Source organism: Nerophis ophidion, linkage group LG03 (assembly GCF_033978795.1).
Source record: "Nerophis ophidion isolate RoL-2023_Sa linkage group LG03, RoL_Noph_v1.0, whole genome shotgun sequence".
Lineage (NCBI taxonomy): Eukaryota > Metazoa > Chordata > Actinopteri > Syngnathiformes > Syngnathidae > Nerophis > Nerophis ophidion.
In genome coordinates this window covers 12465250-12490780 of record NC_084613.1, presented here as the reverse complement: position 1 = coordinate 12490780, position 25531 = coordinate 12465250, and the positions used below count along the sequence as shown (strand labels likewise).

Here is a 25531-nt window from a genome sequence, read left to right as displayed (position 1 = left end):
GGCCAGAGACTCCAGCTCCACCCAAGATCTAGGTGAAGATGAGTTTCTGACTTGGCTGTCCGCCTGAATTGGACTTGTAATCTTGAGCCTCCATGTTTTTTTTTTAATGTGTTCAGGTTGTTTTGTTTCGCCTTTGACTCTGGCTGGAGAAAGTCCTTCGCTGGATACGTGTCAATGGGTGGTGGAGCGGCTGCAGGCCATCAGAAGTCCACAGTAAGTCCTTGACCCATCCTACCTACCGCATTCATTTTTGTTCTTTTTATCGGAATACAACTTCAAAAAAATTTAAATTGTCCGACCAGTATCGGGCGATTTTCATGAAAAAGTATGTGAGCACACAAATATCCCCTCTGGTTGAAATGTTTTTGAGGTTTTTCGTCCCCCAACTGACAAGCTTGCTGCTAATTACGTATATCCATACACATAGTGGAGACACTCCACTAAATGAATAATAATCACTTTCATTGTGGAAAGCAAACTGCATTTTGAATTGAATTGAATTGAATTATATTTACATAGCGCTTTTTCTCTATTGACTCAAAGCGCTTTACATAGTGAAACCCAATATCTAAGTTACATTCAAACCAGTGTGGGTGGCACTGGGAGCAGGTGGGTAAAGTGTCTTGCCCAAGGACACAACGGCAGTGACTAGGTTGGCGGAAGCGGGAATCGAACCTGCAACTCTCAAGTTGCTGGCACGGCCACTCTACCAACCGAGCGGGTGTGAGTTTTCCTTGCCCTTATGTGGGCCTACCGAGGATGTCGTAGTGGTTTGTGCAGCCCTTTGAGACAATAGTGATTTAGGGCTATATAAGTAATTTCTTGGTATCATCATCAAGTAACGTTATCACTGGAGGACCAGTCTAATGTTTTACTAAGAGCGCTAACCAGGAACAGAAGAAATAAGTGCTCTGTAAAGTTTAAGAACCGTACAGCGGAAAGTCAGCAGTAATCAACAGGAAAGTAAGAAGTATATCACAAAACCCAAAAATAGTGAAGTTGGCACGTTGTGTAAATGGTAAATAAAAAAAGAATACAATGACTTTTGTAAATCTTTTTCAACTAATATTCAATTGAATAGACTGCAAAGACAAGATATTTAAAGTTCACACTGAGAAATGTCATGTATTTTGGCAAATAATCATTAACTTAGAATTTAATGGCAGCAACACATTGCAAAAAATGTGGCACAGGTGCATTTTTACCACTGTGTTACATGGCCTTTCCTTTTGACAACACTCAGTAAACGTTTGGGAAGTGAGGAGACACATTTTTGAAGCTTTTCAGGCGGAATTCTTTCCCATTCTTGCTTAATGTACAGCTTAAGTTGTTCAACGGTCTCCGTCGTGGTATTTTAGGCTTCATAATGCGCCCCACATTTTCAATGTGAGACAGGTCTGGACTACGGGCAGGCCAGTCTAGTACCCGCACTCTTTTACTAGGAAGCCACGCTGTTGTAACACGTGGCTTGGCATCGTTTTGCTGAAATAAGCAGGGGCGTCCATGATGACGTCGCTTGGATGACAACGTATGTTGCTCCAAAAGCTGTATGTACCTTTCAGCATTAATGGTGCCTTCACAGGTGTGTAAGTTACCCATGTTTTGGGCACTAATACACCCCCATACCATCACAGATTTTGGTTTCGAACTTTGCGCCTAGTACAATCCGGATGGTTCTTTTCCTCTTTGGTCCCGACGACACAACGTCCACAGTTTCCAAAAACAATTTCAAATGTGGACTCGTCACACCACAGAACACTTTTCCACTTTGCATCAGTCCATCTTACATGAGCTCGGGCCCAGCGAAGCCTGCAGCGTTTCTGGGTGTTGTTGATAAATGGTGTTGGCTCTGCATAGTAGAGTTTTAACTTGCACTTACAGATGTAAGTGGAGCGGCATGGCGTAATGGGTTCGCTTCCCACCTATTAACATCCAAATCGCTGCCGTTGTATCCTTGGGCAAACACTTCACCCTTGCCCCCGGTGCCACTCACACTGTTGAATGAATGATGAATGAATGATTGGTGGTGGTCGGAGGGGCCGTTGGCACAAACTGGCAGCCAGGCTTCCGTCAGTCTACCCCAGGGCAGCTGTGGCTACAAATGTAGCTTATCATGAATGATGGGTTCCCACTTCTCTGTGAGCGCTTTGAGTATCTAACAATAGAAAAGCGCGATATAAATCTAATCCTTTATTACGCCTCCGCTTGGTATGGTTTCCTGCTGATTCCGCTGTGAACGGGACTCTCGCTGCTGTGTTGGATCCGCTTTGGACTGGACTCTCGTGACTGTGTTGGATCCATTATGGATTGAACTTTCACAGTATCATGTTAGACCCGCTCGACATCCATTGCTTTCCTCCTCTCCAAGGTTCTCATAGTCATCATTGTCACCGACGTCCCACTGGGTGTGAGTTTTCCTTGCCCTTATGTGGGCCTACCGAGGATGTCGTAGTGGTTTGTGCAGCCCTTTGAGACACTAGTGATTTAGGGCTATATAAGTAAACATTGATTGATTGATTGATAATGACAGTGGTTTTCTAAAGTGTTTCTGAGCCCATGTGGTGATATCCTTTACACACTGATTGATGTCGCTTGTTGATGCAGTACCGCCTGAGCGATCGAAGATCACGGGCTTAGCCGCTTACGTGCAGTGATATCTTTAGATTCTCTGAACCTTTTGATAATATTACGAACCGTAGATGGTGAAATCCCTTAATTCCTTGCAGTAGCTGGTTGAGAAATGTTGTTCTTAAACTGTTGGACAATTTGTTCACAAAGTGGTGACCCTCGCCCCATCCTTGTTTGTGAATGACTGAGCATTTATTGGAAGCTGCTTTTATACCCGATCACGGCACCCACCTGTTCCCAATCAGCCTGTTCACCTGTGGTATGTTCCAAATAAGTGTTTGATGAGCGTTCCTCAACTTTCTCTGTCTTTTTTGCCACTTGTGCCATCTTTTTTGAAACATGTCGCAGGCATCAAATTCCAAATGAGCAAATTTTTGCAAAAAATAACAACGTTTCCCAGTTTGAACGTTACATATCTTGTCTTTGCGGTCTATTCAATTGAATATAAGTTGAAAAGGATTAGCAAATCATTGTATTCTGTTTTTATTTACCATTTACAGAACGTGACAACTTCACTGGTTTTGGGGTTTGTATACAGTTGTCTCCATCCTCTCGTAGAAACCCGGAGGCCGCCGAGCAGGAACTAAACAAATCCCCCATCTTGCGTCACTACTCGGACGAAGCGGTGGAAGCGGAGGAAAGTAAAGGGGCGACTAAACCCGACGCACAGCCTGACGTCAACAAGGGTCCCGGGGTACCGGAGAGGACCAAGCGGGGCCCTACGCGGAGGAAACTACATTACAGGATCAACGACGGAACCTCGTTCATTTAGTATCCTTTTGTAGTTATCCTGTTTAGGAAGCCATGGCTGTTGACCCTTGACCCTGCTCCCCCAGCTACCCATCAGGCAACATGGCAGTGTGTCACAGCCACTCCGGTCTGAGCTCCGGAGGCTTCTACAGCAACGTCTTCACCGACAACAAGGCTCCCATCGTCCTGTGCTCCATCACCATGTACGGCCACGGTCACGTCACACACCCTGTCAGGTGGGTCCGCTCATGCACGTCAGCGCTTTATACCTCTAAAGGCCTTAGTGGCCACATGCGTGGACAGCACCTTTTAGCTCTTATTTCCAAAATTGTGTACACAACTGAATTGGGGTCTTATGGCCACTTATGTGGACACTTATACTGCCATCTGGTGGTGTCAGAAGAGAAGAACATACAATGGAATTTGGGGGGAGAAAGTGCAAAAATAAGAATTAGCATGTCACTAAACATGACATACACGTTTGTGTACTTATGGACTAAGTATATATAAAAAAATATATATTTTTATTTTTTATTGTAATTAGGATCCAATAAGCCCAAACAGCAAAGATAAGTAAAAAAATAAAAAACATGTAAACGAACAGCTTGGGCCTTAAAAGGTTAAAAAAAACAATAAAAAAAAATATATATTTTACAAACAGAAAATGACATGATCCCATGCTTACATCTCATTGTGCAACATGTGAAGGTTTTCATGGGAACCAAATGCGATATCTGAAAGGGGTGCAAATGATTTCCAAAACAGTACCCCACACCCAGACATACAATACCAGTAAAGTATTTTCTGTACTATAGGGCGCACCGAATTATAAGCCGCACTACTGATGAATGGTCTGTTTTTTATCAAATGTGTGCTTTTTCTACTGTCATTTATTAAGAATCTTAATTCATAATTATCAATCATGAAATGCTGTTATTATATTAATCTAAAGGCCTTAGTGGCCACATGCGTGGACAACACCTTTTAGCTCGTATTTCCAAAATTGTGTACACTACTGAATCGGGGTCTTATGGCCACTTATGTGGGCACTTTTACTGCCATCTGGTGGTGTCAGAAGGGTAGAACACACAATGGAATTTGGGGGAAAAAAGTGCCAAAATAAGAAATAGCATGTCACTAAACATGACATACACGTTTGTGTACTTACGGACTAAGTACATCAAAATAAAAAGATGATTCTTAGTTTTTATTGTAACTAGGGTCCAATAAGCCCAAATAGCAAAGAGAAATAAAAAAAAAGCATGTAAACAAACAGCCTGGGCCTTAAGAGGTTAGATAAATACTAATAAAAATTTATATTTTACAAACAGAAAATGAAAGGGATGTACACATGATCCCATGTTTACATCTCATTGTGCAACATGTGAATGTTTTCATGGGAACCAAATGTGGTATCTGAAAGGGGTACAAATTATTTCCAAAGCAAGACCCCCCACCCAGACATACAATGCTAGTAACGTATTTTCCGGACCATTGGGAAATTCGGATTATAAGGCACACTGCCGATGGTCAATTTTTTAATGAAATGTGTGCTTTTTCTACCGTCATTTATTAATAATCTTAATTCGTAAATATTAATCATGAAATGCTGTTACTATATTAATCCAGAGGCCTTGGTGGCCACATGCGTGGACAAAACCTTTTAGCTCTTATTTCCAAAATTGTGTACACTACTGAATTGGGGTCTTATGGCCACTTATGTGGACACTTATACTGCCATCTGGTGGTGTCAGAAAAGTATTATATACAAAGGAATTTGGGGAGGAGGAAAGTGTAAAAATAAGAATTAGCATGTCACTAAACATGACGTACACGTTTGTGTACTCATGGACTAAATAAGTACATCATATAAAAAGATTGTAATTAGGGTCCAATAGGTTCTATTAGCAAAGAGAAATTGAAAAAAGCATGTAAACAAACAGCTTGGGCCTTTAGAAGTTAAATAAATACTTATAAAAAATATATATTTTACAAACAGAAAATGACAGGAATGTACACATGATCCCATGCTTACATCTCATTGTGCAACATGTGAAGGTTTTTACAAAAAAAGCATGTAAACAAACAGCTTGATGTAGTACTAAACCGGACATTGAATTCCCTCCTTGCAGTTCCGCCATCACAGCCGTGTGGGACCAGCTGGGTGGGTTCATCTGCGACCGCAACGGCAACATGAAGCAGGAGTGGAGCTGGAAGTTGGACGACGACGTGCAGGAGAAGATTGTTGTAAAGGTGACGTTAGGTACCCCATCTTCAGATTGTAATACACACACGCGGTATAACAGCATAAGCTGCGATATAATGATAACGTGTTTTGCATATAATTGTGCCGCCCTCATCCTACTTCAGTTTCTGCGAGGTAGGATTATTACTTATAAATCAAATATTTTTATTAGGGGTGTCCAAAAAAATAGATTTTCGAATGAATTGCGATTCTTGTCTAACAAAGCTGGTATGTATGTATATATGTATATATATATATATATATATATATATATATATATATATATATATATATACAAACCCCGTTTCCATATAAGTTGGGAAATTGTGTTGGATGTAAATATAAACGGAATACAATGATTTGCAAATCCTTTTCAACCCATATTCAATTGAATGCAAGACAATGCCAAGCCACATTCAGCACGTGTTACAACAGCGTGGCTTCGTAAAAAAAAGAGTGCGGGTACTTTCCTAGCCCACCTGCAGTCCAGACCTGTCTCCCATGGAAAATGTGTGGCGCACTAAGAAGCGTAAAATACGACAGCGGAGACCCCGGACTGTTGAACGACTGAATCTCTACATAAAACAAAAATGGGAAAGAATTCCACTTTCAAAGCTTCAACAATTAGTTTCCTCAGTTCCCAAACGTTTATTGAGTGTTGTTAAAAGAAAAGGTGATGTAACACAGTGGTGAACATGCCCTTTCCCAACTACTTTGGCACGTGTTGCAGCCATGAAATTTTAAGTTCATTATTATTTGCAAAAAAAACAAAAAAGTTTATGAGTTTGAACATCAAATATCTTGTCTTTGTAGTGCATTCAACTGAGTATGCGTTAAAAAGGATTTGCAAATCATTGTATTCGGTTTATATTCACATCTAACACAATTTCCCAACTCATATGGAAACAGGGTTTGTAATAATAGTAATAATAACACAGACAAAGTGCAAACTAAATAGGAGCCAATTAGTAAAAATTAGTAAAAACTATACATGAGAACACGATTGTTGCTCAACGAGCTACAATTTTGTTTAGTTTTTTTTGAAAGATGTAGGTGGGGAAGCTGTGTATTGCGGCCGCCTTTACCAACACAAACACAGCCGGTGTTTCCTTGTTTACATTCCCGAAAGATGACGGTGAAGCTTTACTATGGAACAGAGCGGTCAAGCGGACATGGTTCCCTAACACAAGTCAACCGGCAGGTTTCGGTGATAAAATGGTAAGTCTGCTCTTACCGTAGACATGAGCGGAGAGCTTGCGTCGTTTCTCCTGCACCAGTCAAAGAGGCAGTTGCTGACTCTCTTGCCTCCTCCCACCTGCCGCCCCCGACCGTCGGATGCTTCCACCGTGGAGGAGGGCAAAAAAATAATAAATCTCAGCCCGGCCCCTCCTGCTGCCTTTGCCTTGTTGAGGAATGTGGCTTCCCTTTGAGACACTGGCGGTTACCACACCCGTGGCCACACCCTTCCGACTTTCAGGTTGTACAGGTACGACTGTATAATCTCCCTAAAACACTAGTAACACAATAAGCAGATAAGGGATTTTTCAGAATTATCCTAATACATTTGTTTAATAACATCTGAATCGCTCTGCCGTCTAGTTTTTTTTTTGTTTGTTTTTTCTAGTCCTTCACTCTCACTTTCCTCATCCACGAATATTTCATCCTCGCTCAAATAATGGGGAAATCGACGCTTTCTCGATCCGAATCGCTCTGGCTGCTGGTGGCCATGATTGTAAACAATGTGCAGATGTGAGGAGCTACACAACCCGTGACGTCACGCGCACATCGTCTGCTACTTCCGGTACAGCCAAGGCTTTTTGATTAGCCACCAAAAGTTGCAAACTTTATCGTCGATGTTCTCTACTAAATAATTTCAGCAAAAATATGGCAATATCGCGAAATGATCAAGTATGACACATAGAATGGACCTGCTATCCCCGTTTAAATAAGAAAATCTCATTTCATTAGGCCTTTAAAATTATTTGGGAATGCCCGGCGGGCCAGATTGAAAAGCTTAACGGGCCGCATGTGGCCTTAATTTGCCCAGGTCCGATCTATCTAGTAGCCCAGTCCATCCAGTTGGATTCGGCGGCGTATCTGGCAACTTCAGTCAGGGAGAGGGGGAGGGGGACTCCAGAATTCTGACCGCGATCGCAGTACCATTTCTGGCCACATTATTACATATGGCACCTTTTTAACTGTAGCAGCTTTCAGTTTTCTTCATTTTGCACACAATAAAGGTGGCTGGAAGACATTATCAGTGACAAGATTTATCATTTAAAAAAAAAGAAACCTGGCAGGATCTCGTCACAGCATGATATATTTATGATGGATCGGGACGGGTGCGTCAAATCATGCCGCCTTTTTATATGATTTGTGTCATTTTTTGCAAGTGGATTAAACGTGACTGCGCTTCCTGCAGGTGTCGAAGGGAATCTCCGTGCAGCTGCACAGCGGCACGTCGGCCGTGCTCTGCTTCAAGTGTGACAAGCAGAAAGTTCTGCTCCCGCTCACTGCTGTCCCTTACCTCGCCAAGGAGCCGGTGAGCATCACGATTATGTAACCACTCTGATTTGAATGAGTTTTTTTTGGAAGGGGGGATTTTATATTAATACCAGGAATTTACCAGCATCGTGAAAATGTGCGTCTTATAACAATTACTCCAATTAGCTGCATTGCGAGCCACCAAGAACCAGACGATTTTTACTTTAGAAAGCGTGAAAAAAACAAAACCTATTGTCTTCTTGTCTCTCATACTAATTGTGAACGATAGGCAACGTTCCAAAAAAAACCAAAAACTCAGGAATAAACAAAAATTCAACAATTTGTGCCGATTTTTTTGTGTGTGTCATAAATACACACAAGGACGTCAAGATGAATGGCTACACACTGCAAAAAGTCAGTGTTCAAAAACAAGAAAAAAAAATACAAGCCCCGTTTCCACAGGAGTTGGGAAATTGTGTTGGATGTAAATATAATGATTTGCAAATCCTTTTCAGCCCATATCCAGTTGAATGCACTACAAAGACAACATATTTGATGTTCAAACTCATAAACTTCATATTTTTTTTTGCAAATAATAATCAACTTAGAATTTCATGGCTGCAACACGTGCCAAAGTAGTTGGGAAAGGGCATGTTCACCATTGTGTTACATCACCTTTTCTTTTAACAACACTCAATAAACGTTTGGGAACTGAGGAAACTAATTGTTGAAGCTTTGAAAGTGGAATTCTTTCCCATTTTTGTTTTATGTAGAGCTTCAGTCGTTCAACAGTCCGGGGTCTCCGCTGTCGTATTTTACGCTTCATAATGCGCCACACGTTTTCGATGGGAGACAGGTCTGGACTGCAGGCGGGCCAGGAAAGTACCCGCACTCTTTTTTTACAAAGCCACGCTGTTGTAACACGTGCTGAATGTGGCTTGGCATTGTCTTGCTGAAATAAGCAGGGGCGTCCATGAAAAAGACGGCGCTTAGATGGCAGCATATGTTGTTTTAAAACCTGTATGTACCTTTCAGCATTAATGGTGCCTTCACAGATGTGTAAGTTACCCATGCCTTGGGCACTAATGCATCCCCATACCATCACAGATGCTGGCTTTTGAACTTTGCGTCGATAACAGTCTGGATGGTTCACTTCCCCTTTGGTCCGGATGACACAATGTGGAATATTTCCAAAAACAATTTGAAATGTGGACTCGTCAGACCACACAACACCACAGAAGCCGGCGGCGTTTCTGGATGTTGTTGATAAATTGCTTTCGCTTTGCATAGTAGAGTTTTAACTTGCACTTACAGATGTAGCGACTAACTGTATTTAGTGACAGTGGTTTTCTGAAGTGTTCCTGAGCCCATGTGGTGATATCCTTTAGAGATTGATTTCGTTTTTTTATACAGTGCCATCTGAGGGATCGAAGGTCACGGTCATTCAATGTTGGTTTCCGGCCATGCCGCGTACGTGGAGTGATTTCTCTGAACCTTTTGATGATATTATGGACCGTAGATGTTGAAATCCCTAAATTTCTTGCAATTGCACTTTGAGAAACGTTGTTCGTTTCTTGTGAAAAACTCAGCATTTTTTGGGAAGCTGTTTTTATACCCAATCATGGCACCCACCTGTTCCCAATTAGCCTGTACACCTGTGGGATTTTCCAAATAAGTGTTTGATGAGCATTCCTCAACTTTACCAGTATTTATTGCCACCTTTCCCAACTTCTCTGTCACGTGTTGCTGGCATCAAATTCTAAAGTTAATGATTAGTTGCAAAAAAATAATAATTTTTTATCAGTTTGAACATCAAATATGTTGTCTTTGTAGCATATTCAACTGAATATGTGTTGAAAAGGATTTGCAAATCATTGTATTCCGTTTATATTTACATCTAACACAATTCCCCAACTCATATGGAAACGGGGTTTGTACAAAAATGAGGGGTATTTTATTTGAACTAAGCACATTTATCTACCAATCGAACAAGACTTTCCGAAACAAGTAAAATTAGCTAACTTCAATGAACCCAAAACTACCTTAAAATAGATATATTCTCACGAATAACAAGCGCACTTTTCTTGGTAGGAAAAAAAAAGAGACCTTTTTGCGCAATATGATGAAAAATATTCTTAAATGAAGTAAATGCTACTGCCATTATCTTGACATAGTAATATGCGCCTGGCATTACATTTACTTATACTAAAAACTTATTTATTGTTCTTAATGGAAAGGCAACAAGACAAGTGCTTGTTACTCTCAGGGTCTCCTAGCCGCTTGGGCAAATCATATTGTCTAAAAATGCATTTTTCCATCGACAACATGACATCATCGCGCCAAGTGTGTGCTCTTTCAGTCAATTACTACGCATATATACAGCCCGGCCTCCCCGGTCAAAATTTCTCTTTTTTGTAATTTTGAAGAATTTATCTGAACGAGCATGAGCTATTTCTGTTCAAAATTGTTTGAAATGTTAAATGTTTAAATATTAACTGTCCCTTTGCTGTACTTTGCCAACTGCACTATTATACGAATACGTATTTTCTATTGTTTCATTGAAAATAAAAGAGCAAAGTCCATTTGGCTGTCATCCGTTTTAATTATGAGACAACATTGTGTCAAAGTCATGATTTTTATTTTTTCATGCTTGAAATAAGAAATTATTTACTTTAAAAAAGTAGTTTTATACTTGTGAGTGTTGATGACACAGCTTTGCAAGAGTTGATATTCTAGTTTCAAGCATGTTTAGTCAATATAGGTCATAAAATCTCAGCAACAAGCGGTAATATCTTACTGAGATCATTTAGGACAGTGGTCCCCAACCTTTTTGTATCCGCGGACCGGTCAACGCTTAATAATTTGTCCCGCGGCCCGGGTGGGGGGGTAGGATGTCCTTTTTTTTTTTTTTCTTTGTCATGAAAAAGGGACGTTTTTGTCATGAAAAAGGGAGGTTTTTGTGGTCGGTGCACTAATTGTAAGTGTATATTGTGTTTTTTATGTTGATTTAATAAAAAAAAACTAAATTTTTTATTTTTTATTTTTTATTTATTTTTTACTTTTTTAATACAAATTTATAAAAATTCTTCTGCCGCGGCCCGGTGGTTGGGGACCACTGATTTAGGACACTTAAAACAAGTAAAACACTAACATAAAATCAGTTTAGTGAGAAGAATTATCTTATCAGACAGAAAATAAGCAAATATCAGCCTTATTTGAGATATTTAATCTTACTTAGATTTCAGTTTTTGCAGTGCAATAAGCACAATTTTGTAGAAGCATGGTACTGATAAAGCGTGTGTGTCCATCTCATTCAACACCCTGGAGGACAGTGTTTTTTCAACCACTGTGCCGCAATATACAGTCTGGTGTGCCGTGGGAGATTATCTAAATCAGGGGTCTCAAACTCAATTTACCCGGGGGCCACTGGACGCAGCGTCTTGGGTGAGGCTGGGCCGCGAGAAAAGATTTCTTAAAAAAAAAATGTTTGCATACTCCTCAGCAAGTCTAGTTGTATGATGACGTTTCAAATTGTATCCCTTGTGCAGCCGCAACTTTCTCTGTGCAAATAAAACACGTCGGGGTGCTCAACAAACATACTGCATCTCCCACTTTTCCTGGAATTGTCTTTGCACATCACTAACCCTTCTCTTCACTGCAGGCTTTGAAAAAGACATGTTTGGGGCTGTGGAATATATTTGTATTTAGCCGACGCACGGACAATAATGTGTATTTACGCAATGTGAGTCGTTCCGCTTTTCCTCCCTACAGAAACACGGCAGTCGGCGCATAATAGCCGCAAAAGTACCTGGATAGCGGGCGCAAAAATGGGTTATCCGGCGTCATACAGAAATATATGTAGTTTTTATCGTGTGATGCAATGCAAGTTAAACAATTAACAAAAACAAATAATGGTTTGAATTCGTCTAGGGCAGGGGTCGGGAACCTTTTTGGCTGAGAGAGCCATGAAAGCCAAATATTTCAAAATGTATTTCTGTGAAAGCCATATAATATTTTTAAACACTGAATACAACTAAATGCGTGCATTTTTACGTAAGACCAACACTTTTAGGGTATAATAAGTTGGGGCGGTATAGCTCGGTTGGTAGAACGGCCGTGCCAGTAACTTGAGGGTTGCAGGTTTAATCCCCGCTTCCGCCATCCACGTCACTGCCGTTGTGTCCATGGGCAAGACACTCTACCCACTTGCTCCCAGTGCCACTCACACTGGTTTAAATGTAAAAAATAGATATTGGGTTTCACTATGTAAAGCACTTTGAGTCACTAGAGAAAAAGCGCTATATAATTCACTTCACTTATTCTTTTTAATAACATTGTTATTCTAAAGTTAACCAATAATAAATATAATGCTTCTTACCATTAATGCGACCTCTTGAACAAGTGTGATAAAAAATGAATGTTTGGATTAAAATGCATGAGAATGTTTTATAATTTGAACGTTATTTTTAACACTGTGATTACCAGCAGAATTATTCATTCCTTATCGTGTTAAGCAATGTCAGCTAAGGTTTATCTGAGAGCCAGATGCAGTCATCAAAAGAGCCACATCTGCCTCTAAAGCCATAGGTTACCTACCCCTGGTCTAGGTTATCGGGGACTGTTATTACTGACGGACAGGTGTCACGGTGTGACTGCAACCGGGCACGTAAGAAAACCTCCGTCTCCATGGCAACGTCTCTGTCGCTTTCACTCATTTGCCGCTTTTCCACTAATGCAGGGGTAGGCAACCCAGAACGTTGAAAGAACCATTTTGGATCCAAATAACACAACGCTGTCAAGCGCCATTCAAATAAAACTCGCGGGCCGCACTGACATTAAACTTTCATATTAAAGTGGGGGCCGAAAAATAAAGTCTCACGGGCCGCGTGTCTCAGACCCCTGAACTAAATTCACCGATTTGAGTTAAAAACAATTTTTGCAAACCAGTAATTATAGTCTGCAAATTATGTGTTGTTGTTTAGTGTCGGTGCTGTCTAGAGCTCGGCAGAGTAACCATGTAATACTCTTCAATATCAGTAGGTGGCAGTAGGTAGCTAATTGCTATGTAGATGTCGTAAACAGCGGGAGGCAGGGTGCAGGTAAAAAGGTGTCTAATGCTTAAACCAGAAATAAACAAAAGGTGAGTGCCTCTAAGAAAAGGCATTGAACCTTAGGGAAGGCTAGGCAGAAGGAAACTAAAACTGAACTGGCTACATAGTAAACAAAAACAGAATGCTGGACGACAGCAAAGACTTACAGCGTGTGGAACACAATGTACATCCGAACATGACATGACAATCAACAATGTCCCCGCAAAGAAGGATTAAAACAACTGAAATATTCTTGATCGCTAAAACAAAGTCGATGCGGGAAATATCACTCAAAGGGAGACCAGAAATTGCAACAGGAAAATACCAAAAATAGCGAAAAAGTCAGCAAAATAAGAGCGCAAGACAAGCAAAAAACTAAAAAATAAGTCAGAGGGTGATGTGACAGGTGGTGACAGTACACCTACTTTGAGACAAGAGCTATATTGATGCAATGCTTGGTTATGGTTTGAATTCATATCCAACAATTGCGACTTTTTACTGTCAACTGAGTTTTGTTTGTAATGATTTCTGCTGGTGGTGTGCCTCCTCATTTTTTCAACGCAAAAAATATGCCTCGTAGGGGGAAAAAAATATAATTCTGATGGGACTGTTCAAACTCTCGTCAAGGGACGCTAATAAAAGGCATTGAACTTAGGGATGGCTACGCAAAACTAAACTAAAATTTAACTGGCTGCAAAGTAAACAAAAACAGAATGCTGGACTACAGCAAAGACTTACTGTGTGGAGCAGACGACGTCCACAAAGTAATTGTATACTTTGAGGAAAACCGTACACATATGGTGTTCTATACCAAAGTTCATATGTTTATTGTCAGGTTCAAACACTGATGACATCTATTTAACGGGACAAGAAGCAAAGAATCAAACAGAGACATAATTCAATTTTGCTCAATTTGAGGAGAAAGGCGTCGACCTGTAACCTTACAGTGTCACCCGCGCTCTGGCGAAAGAAAATATGCCTCCTCATTTATTTGGACTTTTTCTGACCACATGCCGCTTCCAAAGGGACGGGGTCTTAAACAGTTCACAGAAAAAGTCGTAAAACAGTATTTTTTCCCCCCAATCTAAAGTACCCATGTAATCAGTAGGTGGCAGCAGGTAGCTAATTGCTTTGTAGATGTCAGTAACATGGTTTGTCGTCATCACAATATGCAGATGACAGCGGGAGGCAGATTGCAGGTAAAAAAGGTATCGAACGCTTAAACCAAAAAAGAAACAAAAGACAAAAGACGCTAACAAAAGGCATTGAACTTACGGATGGCTACGCAAAACTAAACTAAAATTGAGCTGGCTGCAAAGTAAACAAAAACAGAATGCTGGACTACAGCAAAGACTTACTGTGTGGAGCAGACGACGTCCACAAAGTAATTGTATACTTTGAGAAAACCGTACACATATGGTGTTCTTCACCAAAATTCATCTGTTTATTGTCAGGTTCAAAAACACTGATGACATCAATTAAACAGGACAAGAAGCAAAGAATCAAACAGAGACAGAATTCAATTTTGCTCAATTTGAGGAGAAACGTGTCGACCTGTAACCTCATACAGTGTCACCCGCGCTCTGGCGAATGAATGTATGCCTCCTCATTTATTTGGACTTTCTCTGACCACATGCCGCTTCCAAAGGGACGGGGTCGTAAACAGTTCACAGAAAAGGCCGTAAAACAATTCAAAGAAGAGGTTCGTATGGTGAGTTCAAGAACCGCTGACAACAGTAGGACAAAACGATGTTCACCAAATCAATGAAGCATACACAGAAACATATTAAACAGTGGGCTTTCTAACACTTGTGTCATGTTTTTCCTCAAACAAAAAAACATACTAAATAAAAAAAGTATTTTTTTCCCCCCAATCTAAAGTACCCATGTAATCAGTAGGTGGCAGTAGGTAGCTAATTGCTCTGTAGATGTCGGTAACATGGTTTGTCCTTATCAAAATATGCAGACGACAGCGGGAGGCAGAGGGCAGGTAAAAAAGGTATCGAACGCTTAAACCAAAAAATAATCAAAAGACAAAAGACGCTAACAAAAGGCATTGAACTTACGGATGGCTACGCAAAACTAAACTAAAATCGAACTGGCTGCAAAGTAAACAAAAACAGAATGCTGGACTACAGCAAAGACTTACTGTGTGGAGCAGACGACGTCCACAAAGTAATTGTATACTGTGAGAAAACTGTACACATATGGTGTTCTTCACCAAAATTCATCTGTTTATTGTCAGGTTCAAACACTGATGACATCTATTAAACAGGATAAGAAGAAAAGAATCAAACAGAGACAGAATTCAATTTTGCTCAATTTGAGGAGAAACGTGTCGACCTGTAACGTCTTACAGTGTCACTTGCGCTCTGGCGAAAGAATGTATGCCTCCTCATTTATTTGGACTTTCTCTGACCACATGTCAACAGCTGCTTCCAAAGGGACGGGGTCGTAAACAGTTCACAGAAAAGGCCGTAAAACAGTTCAAAGAAGAGGTTCGTATGGTGAGTTCAATAACCGCCGACAATAGTAGGACAAAACGATGTTCACCAAATCAATGAAGCATACACACAAATATATTAAACAGTGGGCTTTCTAACAATTGTGTCATGTTTGTCCTCAAACAAAAAAACATACTAAATAAAAAAGTATTTTTTCCCCCCAATCTAAATTACCTATGTAATCAGTTGGTGGCAGTAGGTAGCTAATTGCTTTGTAGATGTCGGTAACATGGTTTGTCGTCATCAGAATATGCAGACGACAGCGGGAGGCAGAGTGCAGGTAAAAAAGGTATCGAACGCTTAAACCAAAAAAGAAACAAAAGACAAGGGACGCTAAGAAAAGGCTTTGAAGCTTAGGGATGGCTACGCAAAACGAAACTAAAATTTAACTGGCTGCAAAGTAAACAAAAACAGAATGCTGGACTACAGCAAAGACTTACTGTGTGGAGCAGATGACGACCACAAAGTAATTGTATACTTTGAGAATACCGTACACATATGGTGTTCTTCACCAAAGTTCATATGTCTATTGTCAGGTTCAAACACTGATGACATCTATTTAACGGGACAAGAAGCGAAGAATCAAACAGAGACAGAATTCAATTTTGCTCAATTTGAGGAGAAACGTGTCGACCTGTAACCTCTTACAGTGTCACCCGCGCTCTGGTGAAAGAATGTATGCCTCCTCCTTTATTTGGACTTTCTCTGACCACATGTCAACAGCCGCTTCCAAAGGGACGGGGTCGTAAACAGTTCACAGAAAAGGCCGTAAAACAGTTCAAAGAAGAGGTTCGTATGGTGAGTTCAAGAACCGCCGACAATAGTAGGACAAAACGATGTTCACCAAATCAATGAAGCATACACACAAATATATTAAACAGTGGGCTTTCTAACAATTGTGTCATGTTTGTTCTCAAACCAAAAAACATACTAAATAAAAAAGTATTTTTTCCCCCCAATCTAAATTACCTATGTAATCAGTTGGTGGCAGTAGGTAGCTAATTGCTTTGTAGATGTCGGTAACATGGTTTGTCGTCATCACAATATGCAGACGACAGCGGGAGGCAGAGTGCAGGTAAAAAAGGTATCGAACGCTTAAACCAAAAAAGAAACAAAAGACAAGGGACGCTAAGAAAAGGCTTTGAAGCTTAGGGATGGCTACGCAAAACGAAACTAAAATTTAACTGGCTGCAAAGTAAACAAAAACAGAATGCTGGACTACAGCAAAGACTTACTGTGTGGAGCAGATGACGACCACAAAGTAATTGAGAATACCGTACACATATGGTGTTCTTCACCAAAGTTCATATGTCTATTGTCAGGTTCAAACACTGATGACATCTATTTAACGGGACAAGAAGCAAAGAATCAAACAGAGACAGAATTCAATTTTGCTCAATTTGAGGAGAAACGTGTCGACCTGTAACCTCTTACAGCGAAAGAATGTATGCCTCCTCATTTATTTGGACTTTCTCTGACCACATGCCGCTTCCAAAGGGACGGGGTCGTAAACAGTTCACAGAAAAAGTCGTAAAACAGTTCAAAGAAGAGGTTCTTATGGTGAGTTCAAGAACCGCCGACAATAGTAGGACAAAACGATGTTCACCAAATCAATGAAGCATACACACAAACAAGTGGGCTTTCTAACAATTCGGAAGGTTTGTGGCATGTTTGTCCTCAAACAAAAAAACTTACTTGAACAAACAAAGTATTTTTCCCCACTAATCCAAAGTAAAATCAGTAGGTGGCATTCCAATGATTTCTGCTGGTGGTGTGCCTGCGGATTTTTTTCAACGCCAAAAATGAGCCTCGGCTCAAAAAAGGTTGAAAAACACTGCTGTGGGGACAAAAAATATATCATTCTGATGGGACTGTTCAAACTCTCGTCTCTGCTCTCACCGCAGGAGGCCGGCCTGTCACTCCTGGATGGCGAAGGGATGCCAGGGCGATGGAGGAAAGAATGCCTCGTGCTGAGCGAGCTGACGAAAATCCACCAGAAAGCCCGAGACCTCCAGGACGCTTGGCTGAAATTTTACCAAGTGGCCACCGGTAGCTGTCACTCATGAATCTGTCCACTTCATCAGGGACACCCGGCGCCAAAACAATACAAATAGCATCCATGGCTATTTTCTAGGTATCAGCTAAGTGTGGTTCTGTCTGGCAGGCATCAAGCGGCGTAAGAAAAAGCGAAAGACCTCGTCCAAGGCGAAGCGGAAAAAGCGTCCGTCCGCGGCGCCTGCGAAGAAATCCACGGGGAAGAAGAAGCCCGCCGAGCCCAAAGCGGTGGTCAGTGCACAGCCCCAGGCGGCCAAGCCCAAACAGAAGCCCAAACAAAGACTAAAGCCGCGGATTCGAGAATCCACTTCGAAGAACGCGAGGTGTGTTCGTTGTGAGTTCAGGGGGAGCACGTTTTGCGATAATACTAAAACCATGTAAAAAATTGCTTGATGATGCACATTTTTTCAGTCGCTCATTTATAAAAAACCCAAAAGCAGTGATGTCGGCACGTTGTGTAAATGGTAAATAACAACAGAATACAATGATTTGCAAATCTTTTTCAACTTATATTCTATTGAATAGACTGCAAAGACAAGATATTTAATGTTTACACTGAGAAACTTTTTTTTTTTTTGCAAATAATCATTAACTTAGAATTTAATGGCAACAACATAATGCAAAATTTTTTTTTTTACCACTGTGTTACATGGCCTTTCCTTTTAACAACACTTTGGGAACTGAGGAGACACATTTTCGAAGCTTTTCAAGTGGAATTATTTCCCATTCTTGCTTGAGTCCGGGGTCTCCGTTGTGGTATTTTAGGCTTCAATGGGAGACAGGTCTGGACTACAGGCAGGCAAGTCTAGTACCCGCACTCTTTTACTATGAAGCCACGCTGTTGTAACATGTGGCTTGGCATCGTCTTGCTGAAATAAGCAGGGGCGTCCATCATAACGTTGCTTGGATGGCAACATATGTTGCTCCAAAACCTGTTTGTACCTTTCAGTATTAAGTTAAAAGTAAAAGTACCAATGATTGTCACACACACACTAGGTGTGGTGAAATTTGTCCTCTGCATTTGACACGTCCCCTTGATCACCCCCTGGGAAGTGAGGGGAGCGGTGGGCATTTATGGTGATTTAACCCCCAATTTCAACCCTTGATGTTGAGTGCCAAGCAGGGAGGCAATGTGTCCCATTTCTTTTATAGTCTTTGGTATGACTCGGCCGGGGTTTGAACTCACAACCTACCGATCTAAGCCACTGAGTAATGGTGCCTTCACAGATGTGTAAGTCACTCACTACTACACCCCCATACCATCACAGATGCTGGCTTTTCAACTTTGCGCCCTGAACAATCCAGATGGTTCTTTTTCTCTTTGTTACGGAAGACACGACGTCCACAGTTTCCAAAAACAATTTGAAATGTAGACTCGTCAGACCACAGAACACTTTTCCACTTTGCATCGGTCCATCTGAGATGAGCTCGGGCTCAGCGAAGCCGACGGCGTTTCTGGGTGTTGTTGATAAATAGTTTCCGCTTTGCCTAGGAGCGTTTTAACTTGCACTTACAGATGTAGTGACCAACTGTAGTTACTGACTGTGGTTTTCTGGAGTGTTCTTGAGCCAGTGTGGTGACATCCTTTACACACTGATGTCGGTTTTTGATGCAGTACTGCCTGAGGGACCAAAGGTCCGTAATATCATCGCTTATGTGCAGTGATTTCTCCAGATTCTCTGAACATTTTGATGATTTTACGGACCGTAGATGGTAAAATCCCTAAATTCCTTGCAATGGCTCATTAGGAAATGTTGTTCTAAAACTGTTCGACAATTTGCTTACAAAGTGGTGACCTTCACCATATCCTTGTTTGTGAATTATTTAGTTATGGGAGACACAATGCCCACAGATTCCAAAAACAATTTGAAATGTAGACTTGACAGACCACAGAACACTTTTCTACTTTGCATCGGTCCATCTGAGATGAGCTCGGGCCCAGCGAAGCCGGCGGCATTTCTGGGTGTTGTTGATAAATAGTTTTCGCTTTGCCTAGGAGAGTTTTAACTTGCACTTACAGATGTAGCGACCAACTGTAGTTACTGACTGTGGTTTTCTGGAGTGTTCTTGAGCCCATGTGGTGACATTCTTTACACACTGATGTCGGTTTTTGATGCGGTACTGCCTGAGGGACCAAAGGTCCGTAATATCATCGCTTATGTGCAGTGATTTCTCCAGATTCTCTGAACCTTTTGATGATTTTACGGACCGTAGATGGTAAAATCCCTAAATTCCTTGCAATAGCTCGTTAAGAAATGTTGTTCTAAAACTGTTCGACAATTTGCTTACAAAGTGGTGACCTTCACCATATCCTTGTTTGTGAATTATTTAGTTATGGGAGACACAATGCCCACAGATTCCAAAAACTATTTGAAATATAGACTCGTCAGACCACAGAACACTTTTCCACTTTGCATCGGTCCATCTGAGATGAGCTCGGGCCCAGCCAAGCCGACGGCGTTTCTGGGTGTTGTTGATAAATAGTTTCCGCTTTGCCTAGGAGAGTTTTAACTTGCACTTACAGATGTAGCGACCAACTGTAGTTACTGACGGTGGTTTTCTGGAGTGTTCCTGAGCCCATGTGGTGACATCCTTTACACACTGATGTCTGTTTTTGATGCGGTACCGCCTGAGGGATCAAAGGTCCGTAATATCATCGCTTATGTGCAGTGATTTCTCCAGATTCTCTGAACCTTTTGATGATTTTACGGACCGTAGATGGTAAAATCCCTAAATTCCTTGCAATAGCTCGTTAAGAAATGTTGTTCTAAAACTGTTCGACAATTTGCTTATAAAGTGGTGACCTTCACCATATCCTTGTTTGTGAATTATTTAGTTATGGGAGACACAACGCCCACACATTCCAAAAACAATTTGAAATGTAGACTCGTCAGACCACAGAACACTTTTCCACTTTGCATCGGTCCATCTTAGAAGAGCTTAGGCCCAGCGAAGCCGGTGGCGTTTCTGGGTGTTGTTGATAAATGGGTTTCGTTTTGCCTGGTAGAGTTTTAACTTGCACTTACAGATGTAGCGGCCAATTGTAGTTACTAACGGTGGTTTTCTGGAGTGTTCCTGAGCCCATGTGGTAACATCCTTTACACACTGTTGTCTGTTTTTGATGCGGTACCGCCTGAGGGATCAATGGTCCGTAATATCATCGCTTACGTACAGCGATTTCTCCAGATTCCCTGCACCTTTTGATGATATTACGGACCGTAGCTGGTGAAATCCTTAAATTCCTTGTTGTTCTTAAACAATTTGCTCACGCATTTGTTCACAAAGTGGTGACCATCGCCCCGTCCTTGTTGGTGAACGACCGAGCATTTCATGTAAGCTGCTTTTATACCCAATCATGGCACCCACCTGTTCCCAATTAGCCCGTCCGCCTGTGGGAGATTCAAAATAAGTGTTTGATGAGCATCCCCTCAACTTTCTCTGTCTTTTTTGCCACTTGTGCCAGCTTTCTTGAAACATGTTGCAGGCATCAAATTCCAAATGAGCTAATATTTGCAAAAAACAACAACACTTTCCAGTTAGAACGTTAAGTATCTTGTCTTTGCGGTCTATTTATTTGAATATAAGTTAAAAAAGGGTTTGCAAATCATTGTATTCTGTTTTATTTACCATTTACACAACGCGTCAACCTCACTGTTTTTTTGATTTTCATTCTGATGGAGATCTTTTGTATTTATTTGTTCAGAATTTGAACTACTTTATTACTAAAATGCCTCAATATGCATGTCTTTAGGGGGCCTGTAAAGCACGTACGGGAGTATAAAGTCACACAAATCGGAGCTCTCCGTATCCATGGAAACATCAAACAAGGGTAAGACCTTGGCGTCTCATCAATGTTTGCATCTCCCGCTGACTGGACGACATCTTGCCAGGTCAGTGATACTCCCAGGCGTTCCAGATCCACGCCTGGCCGCCCTGCCTCTGTGCCCGGCCCCGTCCTGCCTCCCCTCCTCTGTGCCCCTCACCGTGTGCCCCCTGCTGCTGAGGGCCGCCCTTCTCAGGGACCCCGGGGAGCCAAAGGAGCCGGCGCCCGTCCGGCGCTGCTGCTGCAGCCCGGCGCTGATGCCCGTGCTGACGGACGCCGAGTACGACGCCTTCATCATGGGCCAGCCCAAGCACAGCCAGCAGATCCTGGTCGTCTACGTGACGCTGCCCGTCAACTGGGAGGAGCCCGGGGAGAAGGACGCCATGGCGAGGGACGCCATGCAGCGGCTGTACCGGCGCAGCAACAGGAACAGGGCGATGCCGTGCACTCAGGTGACCATGCTGGACACTTCATTAGGTACACCTAGAACCCATACAAGAGCACGGCGTGCAGTGCGAGACGTGTGACCGCCGTTGTCCTGTTCAGTGCCAGATGGACTCCTTTCGCCTGGTGAGGTACGAAGTGTCAACGGGAGCGCTGGGCTGTCCCATAGACAACATCCTGCTGCAGCATCGCAACAACGTCGCCGCCGGCATGATCCTGGTAGGTACTCCACACACACTGCCATATCTTTTAGGACGGCGGAACCTTGTAGGACCAACGTCCTTGGTTCTTGAACAGGGTTCATGAATGCAGAACATTTCTACATAAGACCAGGTTTCCACTAGATGCGTTACGGCAGGGGTGCCCATTACGTCGATCGCGAGCTACCAGTCGACCGTGGAGGGGGTGTCAGTCGATTTCCAGCCAGGCTTTTAAAAAAAATAGACCAAAAATGAGTGATCATCAATCTTCACCAAGACGTCACTTAAATGACATTCACGGTACCGGAGGGTCTTGTGAGATGACGCTGGCTGCTGCAAGATCATTATTATTAAAATATGACCGAGAGGAAGGCGAGAAACATTTTTTATTTCAACAGACTCTCGCGCCGTACCTTCCGTCAAAACTCTAAAGGCCGACTGCACATTTCCTATCTTCACAATAAAAGCCCTGCTTCATGCTGCCTGCGCTAACTAAATACAGAGTCTCGGAAAACTGGCGTGCACAAGCGATCCCTCAGAAAGCTGCCGTGCACATCACTTGTGCACGCCAGCTTTCCGAGACTCTTATTTTGTTAGCATGAATCAGGGCTTTTATTGTGAAGATAGGAAATGTGCAGTCGGCCTTTAGAGTTTTGACGGAAGGGACGGCGCGAAAGTCTGTTGAAATAGAAAGTGTTTCTCGCCTTCCTCTCTGTAATTTTTTCATAATAATGAACTGGCAGCAGCCAGCGTCATCTCACAAGACCCTCGGGTGCCGTGAATGTCAATCAAGCAAGCTACGGAATTTGCCGCCAATGTTTTTCTTGTAAAGTGTATGGAAGCTGGATGAATTAGATGCCAAAAACCAACCACTTTCACGTGGTATTGTACAGAAAGGACAACTTTTTTTCTCCTCCATTTGAAAATGTGGGCGTTATCATCATTACTGTCTGATTCCAATCAATGCAAGTCATCAGAATCAGGTAATACACCAACTTATATTCTTGTCTTTGTGAAAGAAAGACATCTATATGTGTTACACATGCTTGTATTATCATTAAACACATGTTTACAAAAATGTCTCTTTCATAAATAAATAAATATAAATGATATATATAAATGAGGTAGATCCCCTCGAGTTGGTCAATTGAAAAGTAGCTCGCCTGCAGAAAAAGTGTGGACACCCCTGCGTTACGGCGTGATCTCGTGATAAGGGGTACAAAAGAGGTGGTCTGCGACGCCACTATGTATGTGTGTGTATATATATATATATATATGTATATATATATAAAGGGCTGCGAATCTTTGGTTGTCCCACGATTCGATTCAATTTCGATTCTTGGGGTCGCGATTCAATAATATATCGATTTTTTTCGATTCAACGCGATTCTCGATTCCAAAACGATATTTTTCCGATTGAAAACGATTCTGTATTCATTCAATACATAGGATTTCAGCAGGATCTACCCCAGTCTGCTGACATGCTAGCAGAGTAGTAGATTGAAAAAAAAAATAGCGTTTATAATTGTAAAGGACAATGTTTTATCAACTGATTGCAATAATGTACATTTGTTTTAACCCTTAAACGAACCAAAAATATGAATTATTTTATCTTTGTGAAAACATTGGACACAGTGTGTTGTCAAGCTTATGAGATACGATGCAAGTGTTAGCCACTGTGACACTATTCTTTTTTTATTTTTTATAAATGTCTAATGATAATGTCAATGAGGGATTTTTAATCACTGCTATGCTGAAATTATAACTAATATTGATACTGTTGTTGATAATATTCATTTTTGTTTCACTACTTTTGGTTTGTTCTGTGTCGTGTTTGTGTCTCGTCTCAATTGCTCTGTTTATTGCAGTTCTGAGTGTTGCTGGGTCAGGTTTGGTTTGGGAATTGGATTGCATTGTTATGGTATTGCTGTGTAGTGGTTTGTTGGATTGATAAAAAAAGAAATATATATATATATATAATAATAATAATTAAAAAAACAAAAAACGATTTTTTAAAAATGGGAATCGATTCTGAATTTCTCAACGAATTCGAATCGATTCGTATTTGATTCGGTTCGTATTCAATTTGATTTTTCCCCACACCCTTAATATATATACAATACTATACTATCTACAAAACCCAAAACCAGTGAAGTTGGCACGTTGTGTAAATGGTAAAGAAAAACAGAATACAATTATTTGCAAATCTTTTTTTTCCCAATTGAATAGACTGCAAAGAAAAGATATTTAATGTTCCAACTGAGAAACTTCTTTTTTTTTTTTTTTTTAGAATTCAATTGCAGCGACACATTGCAAAAAAGTTGTCACAAGGGCATTTTTACCACTGTGTTACATGGCCTTTCCTTTTAACTACACTCAGTAAAATGTTTACGAACTGAGGAGACACATTTATGAAGTGGATTTAGTTCCCATTCTTGCTTGATGTACAGCTTAAGTTGTTCAACAGTCAGGGGTCTCCGTTGTGGTATTTTAGTGTGTATATTGTACATATCAAATATTGTTATGAAGGTGTCCATTACTACATTATATACATATATACTTGCAATGTGTATATTGTGCATATTACATACATATTATGTATGTGTCTTTAACAACATTATATATATATATATATATATATATATTTATATACTTGCAGTGCGTATATAACATTGTTATGAAAGTGTCTGTTACTGCATAATATTTATACTTACAGTGTGTATATCGCACATACTACATATTGTTATGAAGGTAACTGTTACTACATTATATATATACTTGCAGTGAGTACCGGTATATTGTACATATTACATATTGTTATGAAAGTGTCCATTACTACATTATATATGTATATTGTACATATTACATATTATGTAGGTGTCTTTTACAACATATATATGTGTGTATATATATATATATATATATATATATATATATATATGTATATATACTTGCAGTGTGTATATAACATATTGTTATGAAAGTGTCCATTACTACATTATATATGTATATTGTACATATTACATATTATGTAGGTGTCTTTTACAACATATATATGTGTGTATATATATATATATATATATATATATATATATGTATATATACTTGCAGTGTGTATATAACATATTGTTATGAAAGTGTCTGTTACTACATTATATACATATATACTTGCAGTGTGTATATTGTACATATTACATATTATGTGGGTGTCTTTCATATATATATATATATATATATATATATATATATATATATATATGTATATATATATATACTTGCAGTGGGCGGTATAGCTCGGTTGGTAGAGC

General features: G+C 40.7%; 1 protein-coding gene across 1 annotated transcript in view; it reads left to right on the top strand.

Moving 5' to 3' along the window:
• Positions 1-25531, top strand: part of LOC133548686 (uncharacterized protein C3orf20-like) — a 51162-nt gene that overhangs the window by 22742 nt on the left and 2889 nt on the right. The window contains exons 6-16 of the mRNA XM_061893657.1: positions 1-32; positions 117-213; positions 3187-3399; positions 3465-3614; positions 5511-5631; positions 8046-8165; positions 17606-17750; positions 17866-18079; positions 21508-21585; positions 21647-22031; positions 22126-22242. The exon at positions 1-32 is cut by the window's left edge and continues 19 nt beyond it. Of these exons, the coding sequence (XP_061749641.1) occupies positions 1-32; positions 117-213; positions 3187-3399; positions 3465-3614; positions 5511-5631; positions 8046-8165; positions 17606-17750; positions 17866-18079; positions 21508-21585; positions 21647-22031; positions 22126-22242 (1672 nt within the window). The remainder of the gene's footprint in view (positions 33-116; positions 214-3186; positions 3400-3464; positions 3615-5510; positions 5632-8045; positions 8166-17605; positions 17751-17865; positions 18080-21507; positions 21586-21646; positions 22032-22125; positions 22243-25531) is intronic.